This window comes from Oryzias melastigma, linkage group LG22, assembly GCF_002922805.2.
Source record: "Oryzias melastigma strain HK-1 linkage group LG22, ASM292280v2, whole genome shotgun sequence".
NCBI lineage: Eukaryota > Metazoa > Chordata > Actinopteri > Beloniformes > Adrianichthyidae > Oryzias > Oryzias melastigma.
The window spans coordinates 10,917,723-10,925,077 of record NC_050533.1 but is presented as its reverse complement, the minus strand read 5'-3'; the positions used below and the strand labels follow the sequence as shown (position 1 = coordinate 10,925,077).

The window sequence follows — 7,355 nt, the reverse complement described above, 5'->3', positions numbered from 1 at the left end:
AGGCATTTCCGGGGGATGGATTTCGTCGACACGCATTTCCGTCAGGCTCTTATTAGCATCTCACATGGATGGAGCGATATTTTAACGTCAAGGCCTCAATTTAGACATGGAAACTGTGTGCAAAGATTGTGTTTTTACTTTGTATCAAACAGTTTAACTTTGCCGAAGTTATTTCATCGCTTGGGTTTAAAACGTGTGTCCGTCTGTTGCTGAGCGGAAGCTAAGTAGCCGCGTTAGCAGGGGTGCCAGCGAGGTTTCGCAAAAGGACAGAACCAAACAGCGTTGCAGCAAAAAAGATTACCTGTCAAGATGTTGGAAACCATGCTTAATCTTCCGGTGGAGAAACAGATATTTTACGCTGTTTTGGGATTTTCGTGGACGGTGTATCTTTGGGAGGCCTATCTTTCTTACAGACAGGTTTGTTCATGTCATTCGCTAATCTTACTTGTAGATTTCAGACGGAATTGAAACAAAAATCAGATTATCACAAAAATGTATATCAGGATAAAAAGTAGAAGAAATTGTATCACAATTAATTACAAGTTTCTGCTTTATAAAGTCATGAAATGTATCCAATTACACACAAAAAGTTTACTTTTCTGGCTTTCACAGTTTATTTTGAAATATGAATTTTTTATGGTTTTTTTTAAGCTAAAATATATACTAAGAGTGAATACAATCAACAAAGTTGATTACATAAATATTATTTAGTTTTTTATGTGAACGTTAACAAAAATTATTGTGAGAAATTACCTTAAAAATACATCTTTGTCCCACAAATTATAGGTTTTATTTGGATGAATGTCTTATGAAAATTGCTCTTTATATATATATATATATAATTTTTAAGGATTTACTGAATTAGCAAGCCTGACACAAACTTCCATTCAACTAAATAGACCAGACTTTAGTAATCATAGCATTTTAAATGCCAATAAATGCTTTATATTTATATTTGCTTGCCAAAGCTGCAAATCTTTTTGCATTGAGGGGACTTGGAATTAGACTTGGATCCTAACTACATATAAAATATGTTTTCTGGATAAAATCTAAGAACCCCCTTTTTGTTGCTGCATTTTTGTCATCTCCTAACATTGTCTCTTTTTGCCTTGTAGAGGAGGACATACAGATCAACAACACATGTACCACAGGAACTTGGCAAGATCATGGATTCTGACACTTTTGAGAAGTCGCGTCTTTACCAGCTTGATAAAAGCAACTTCAGTTTTTGGTCTGGACTTTATTCTGAGACAGAAGGAACGGTGAGACTTGATAATCAAAAAATTCTTCTTTTCTTTTTGTCAAATTGCTCTCAAAGTGATGCTCATCTACCAAAACCTTTTCAGCTGATCCTGCTGCTGGGTGGAATCCCATTTCTGTGGGACATCGCTGGGTCTTTAACAGCTCGCTTTGGATTCACCCCAGAGCACGAGATAACCCAGTCCCTGGTCTTTCTTACACTTGCCACTCTGTTTAGTGCCTTGACCGGACTTCCTTGGAGTCTGTATAACACATTTGTCATTGAGGAAAAACACGGCTTTAACCAGCAGGTATGTTGGTTCTACATCCCTCAGTTTGACATGTATAAACTGAGAGAATCCAGCTGCTTCCTGCATAGAGATGTAATGAAATTACTGTTTCTATTCTCTATTGTTTTCCTTTTGAACTGACGTCTGATCTTCCCTTCAGACTTTGGGATTCTTCCTGAAAGATGCCGTGAAGAAGTTTGTTGTGACCCAGTGCATCCTGCTCCCTGTGACCTCACTGCTATTGTACATCATAAAAATTGGAGGAGACTACTTCTTCATTTATGCTTGGCTTTTTACACTGGCTGTGTCTCTGGTTAGTAGTAAAAAATCATTTAATTCACATTCTTAAGTGCACATTTTTGTCTGGTGTTAATTCTCTCATCTGTTTTAAGGTACTGGTAACCATCTATGCTGATTACATTGCGCCTCTGTTTGACAAGTTCACCCCATTGCCAGAAGGAGAGTTAAAGACTGCAATCGAAGATATGGCTAAAAGTATTAGCTTCCCTCTGACGAAGATTTATGTAGTTGAAGGTAATTTCTTGAATTTTTTTTTTTTGTGCTGCTTGTCATTTCGATTTATTTATTTATTTATTTTTTATAAAACTCAACTATAATTTCAGGTTCCAAACGTTCGTCCCACAGCAATGCCTACTTCTACGGGTTTTTTAAAAACAAGCGCATTGTGCTGTTTGACACTCTGTTGGAAGACTACTCCCCTCTCAACAAAGCTGGGGAGCCGCAGCCCGAGGAAACGGAGAGTGATGAGACCATGAGCGAGTCCAAAGCTAAGCCCAAGGTTGGAAAAGTTTCTCTTTTAAATCAGAAAACAATGATAGTGTCTGCACAGACATCTTTAAACTCTTAAAGACCCCCTCCGATGAAAATTGTGTTTTTGTGGCATTTTTCTGATAGTATAGGACACATATTAAAGGGTAACCAAACAGCAAATCAACTTTTTTTGGCTGTTGACTTCTATAAATAGGACTTTAAAGGTGTCTGTTAGTTCTTGCCACATTTTTGACAATCTACTTATTTATTTATTAAAATTTGTGTCAACCAGGAGTATACATAAAATTCTGTTTTAGAAAACGGCTTTTTTGTGATGTAGAAAACATACAGGGCAGGCCACAAGCTCCCTGATCTGAGCTTTAAGTTGTGCCGTGCACAACTTGGAGATGAATTTCTGCTGACCTCAGAAACTATATCCTAGAAAACAGCTTTTTTTATTATTATTATTATTTTTGGCTAAAAACTGCATCATTAAAAGACCACTGGGAACACTTTCACTTTAGATCACATGGTGATCGAAGTGGGATTAGGAACTAGAATCTGCCTTGATGGTGTTAGTGAATTAAAATGGTCTTATTTAAAAAAAAAAAAAAAAGATTATGTAAACTTTTAACCTATTTTGCTGAACAATCAGATTCATTTTATTTTACCAGAACAAGAAGCAAGGATGCAACAACCAAGAGATCCTTGCTGTCTTGGGTCATGAGCTCGGCCATTGGAAGCTTGGTCATACTGTCAAGAATATTGTCATCAGTCAGGTAACAATTCCACCTATTTGTTGTTTCCATAACTTGGTTATATCTGTTACAAAAATTGTAACATAAAATCACAAGTACATTTATTTTCTCCACAGATGAATTCCTTCCTGTGTTTCTCTCTGTTTGCTGCCCTGATTGGACGCAAGGAATTGTTTGTGGCTTTTGGATTCACCAACACCCAGCCCACTTTAATTGGCTTGATGATTATCTTCCAGTTCATCTTTTCTCCTTACAATGAGGTGAATATAGAAATCCAATAATGTTTAAATGAAACTTTCAAAATTATAATCGTTTTTTTTGTCTTCACAGCTGCTGTCTTTCTGTCTAACGGTGCTAAGTCGTCGGTTTGAGTTCCAGGCGGATGCTTTTGCGCGCGGTATGGGTAAGGCTTCACAGCTCTACTCGGCCCTTATCAAGCTCAACAAGGACAACCTGGGCTTCCCGGTTGCAGACTGGTTGTTCTCCATGTGGCACTACTCTCACCCTCCTCTCCTGGAGCGCCTTAGAGCCCTGGGCAATGTGAAGCAGGACTGACAGGGCTGGAAGGAGGAGCGGCGACCGCTGCCTCCCCCGAAGGGTTTTCGCAGACCTCTCCTGGCCCTGTGACGCATCCAGATGTTCTTCCCATCAGCCCCCATCTTGTTTTAACTTATTTTTAGTCTTTTCGGGACATATTTTCCATTAGTTTCTTTTATTGTACACAAAACCAAAATTTTGGCCTTAAAAATGTTTTTTGTTATTACTTTTGGTCGTATTTTCTCTGAACTCTCCCATGCACTTGTTAGCAATTCATCTGGACAATATTTATTCTTGAAAAAGACAATATTGTCAGAGTATGGATGGATTTACCAGCTTGAACTTATATATTTTTTGAGGAAATTTGGCTTTTTGAATTCACAACTTATTTCCGAGAGAGAAAAAAAAAATGTTTTAGATTGGGATGCCAAAATGAAATCCATAATTTTAATATAGTTTTTTTTTTTTTTAATGCAAAGACCCCAGTTATTATTTCCACTCCCCTACTTGACTTTTTTTTCCCTGGCACGCTCTGTAGAGAGTTTCTACGAAAAGGCAATTTTCTCAAATTCAATATTTTGTTTAAGGAGCTGTACAGTGGCTCGGTCACCTTGAGGTAAAAATAAAATGAGTGCCTCTAATTCTCTAGTTTTAATTGTAAATAAAGCAGTGCAAAGACTTTGATTCTAAGTTAGAATTGAGATTTTATTTTATGCAAACAATGGACAGGTTTTTACTTTTTCTGTAGCACTTGCTTTCCACCAAGGGTCCAAATGTAAATATGTAACTATTGGTTTGTGATGGGGAGAATTGTAAATGAAAAAAAAGGGGGTTGAATTTGGTTTAAAACATTAAGTTAATTCAAAGCTCAGTTTCTTTTCTTGATTATTGCCCATTCTTGGCAGATAAGCAATGGGGATTTTGGGAAGGTGTCAACACTTGAGCCAGAGTTTGGTTTGTTTGAAGGAAGATTGTTTGCTGTCTTTGATGTGTTTAAATAAAGTTATTGAATGCAAATTGAAAGTTCTGATTTTTTTCCCCCTGCATTGATATTTATTAAAAATTGAACCATATTGCATATTGATAATGTCAGGGTTGTATTTCTTTCAATTCCCATTAATACTGCGTAAAAGGTTAATTGAAATGTACATATTATGGATTTATCGTTTTTTATTCCGACGAAGGTGTATGATTTTTACACCATCAATAATTCCCTTCTGTTTTTTCCAAATATATTTTTGTCAAAAACCACAACAAAACTAAAATGTTAATAAAGTTCTTTATGCATTTTCCTTGAAAAGGCGCCTTTTTAAAGGTATGAAATGAAGGATTCAGTGTCTTCCGGTACGTGAAAAACGTAAAAACCGCTGTCATTTTGAGACTGTACCATTACGAAACACGCACCTCCATTTTCTTACACGTATGTTTAACTTCTCTACTGTATTTTGTATTTATTTTACAGTGTTTATGTGATAATATAAGCATTTAAAAAGGTTTTATTTTTCAGTATCTTGATTTTGTGAACGTGAGGACACGTGTGGAGTCACCCACATTAATGGTTTGATCCTTTACAGTGTTTTTCTGCGGACAAGGACAAGCTTCAGTGTCAGCGCTGTTTTCATGTAGGAGAATCAAACATGGCGAGGTTCCTCAGGCCTAGTATCAGGAGTTTTGTCACCTCTCAGCTGAGAATGTCATCCGACCAGGTAATTTATACAAAGCCTGACATTACATTGCTCGACTGTCTTCTTGAATAGAGAACCGTTTATGCTTGAGTAATTTCATTTGCATCATTTAGCCTTGCATTTTTGCTAGCGGCAGCTCATTTGCTCTGATAATCACGCAATTTTATGCATTAAATACAATACTTAAAGCAATTAACTATTACAATATGTAGTATGGGTTCATTTGAAAATTGATTCGACGATAAGTTAGAATTTAGCTGGTGGTGTTGCGGTTAAACTGTCCTTTGAGGAAGTTTTATTGAACTTATTTTCATCATGTCAAATATATTTTGATAATTAGCAAAAATGTAGACTCTGAAAATCTAGCCTATTATCTTTCTTTGCTTGTTATAGCAAATTTTGACCTTCATTTATCGTTTATATCTCATTCTTCCTTTTACCTCACGTCCGCAGAAACAAAAGTTTTATTTTTTTGCCCCAACTTTATTTAAAAAGAGACAAGAACAGCCTCACAGGTATAAGACTACGTATGGAAAAAGTGCGCAACAGAACGCAACAGGGGAGCCAAGAAAACAAATGGCATCAGGACAATAAAGCTACAGAACTAAAAGAAAAAAAAAGGAAAAATACAATTGGAAATGAACAATCATATTAGTTAAAGCTTTTATTAGTCTTTAGACTTTCCGTCTCCCTGTTGGAATGAAAACCAGAAAAAAAAAAAAGGTTTAGAATGAGTATATTTGCATCGGGGAATATAACTTTTGGCTAAAATTAGAAATGACCCTCAAAATATGAAGCTTTATCTCACTGTTATGGAAATAAATTTCTCAAAAATATGTTTGAATGAAAAAGAAATATATGGATGAAGGAAGGTTATTTTTGAGAAAGATAAAACATCACACCAAAAATTTTCATTGGTTGCATGACCACAATAAGAACATTATTATAAGAAGAGCTGCTGGTATCAAAAACTTTTTGACTCTGTAAGAAATTAACACTTCTCTAACTTTATTTGATAAAATGTATGTTACCAACCAGACCCTTTTCGAGAGTTGTTGTAAAAGCCATCTAAAGTTTTAGAAATAAAGTTCTAACTTTTTAAGGTTAATAGTTTAAAGCATTTGTGAATATTGTTGCTCTTAAGACTTAATTCATTGAATACCTTTGTGATCTGTTGCTCCTCCCTCAGCTGGGTGAACTGGGTAAAGGTGCAGGGAAAGGTGGAGGAGGCGGAGGCTCTATTAGAGATGCGGGTGGAGCCATGGGAAAGAGGCAGGCCGCCGAGGAGGAGATGTACTTCAAGTATGTGTCATGTTATTCTGCATCAACCACTTGCTTCATTACTGATTGTCTTTGTTTTTCTTTTTGGACTGATGTTTTGTGCTACTTGCTTGACCTTGTGTTTGTTTATTTTCACATTAGACGTAAAGAAAAGGAGCAGCTGGCTGCGTTGAGGCAGCACCACGAGGATGAAATCGATCATCATAAAAAGGAGATTGAACGTCTGCAGCGCGAGATTGACCGCCACAAGGGAAAGATCAGAAAGTTGAAGCATGATGACTGAGTCAGTCCATCCAAAACGTCTAAACCTTCAGTCAACTTAGGCACCTTTTGTAATCACACAGATAACCACGCAGACTGTATTATCTGACACATCAGGATAATACAAGGTATTCTCTGTAAGTGCTGACAAACTAATAAAACTGTTCATGAAAAATTACATTTGTTTCAATTGCATGCTGTTTCAGAAAATACACAACATTTTTCTTATTTCTACAACTTAAAATGTTGTACTTCTGTCTTCTAGGTTATGTGTTTCTAAGTTAAATACCAGAGTGGAAATGTCAATATATAAATTAAAAGTCATTGCATCCCATTTAATGTATAATACCCAGATGTAAGCAGAAGTGGCACTTTGAAATGCTGTAAATTAAAGTTAAAAACGTGTCCAATGAGAGAATAAGCCTCCCTTTAATATTTTTCACCACTTTGAGCCTAGTTTTTTTTAATAGTTTGGCTGTGGTAAGTGCAGTTAGAGTAATGTAAAGGAGGGAAAGACTGTTATGAATATTTTT

General features: G+C 36.2%; 2 protein-coding genes across 2 annotated transcripts; both read left to right on the top strand.

Annotated features, from left to right (window-relative positions):
- The first annotated feature begins 6 nt into the window (after window positions 1-6).
- zmpste24 (zinc metallopeptidase, STE24 homolog) lies at window positions 7-4,675 on the top strand. Its single transcript, XM_024270967.2, has 9 exons — window positions 7-417; window positions 1,116-1,262; window positions 1,347-1,550; window positions 1,690-1,842; window positions 1,922-2,063; window positions 2,153-2,328; window positions 2,975-3,079; window positions 3,175-3,318; window positions 3,389-4,675. Exons 1-9 carry the CDS (start codon window positions 310-312, stop codon window positions 3,611-3,613), a joined length of 1,404 nt encoding a protein of 467 aa, XP_024126735.1. The 5' UTR covers window positions 7-309; the 3' UTR covers window positions 3,614-4,675.
- Window positions 4,676-4,925: 250 nt separating this feature from the next.
- Window positions 4,926-7,000, top strand: atp5if1b (ATP synthase inhibitory factor subunit 1b). Its single transcript, XM_024270979.2, has 4 exons — window positions 4,926-5,015; window positions 5,170-5,301; window positions 6,470-6,582; window positions 6,703-7,000. Exons 2-4 carry the CDS (start codon window positions 5,233-5,235, stop codon window positions 6,842-6,844), a joined length of 324 nt encoding a protein of 107 aa, XP_024126747.1. The 5' UTR covers window positions 4,926-5,015; window positions 5,170-5,232; the 3' UTR covers window positions 6,845-7,000.
- Window positions 7,001-7,355: the final 355 nt, after the last annotated feature.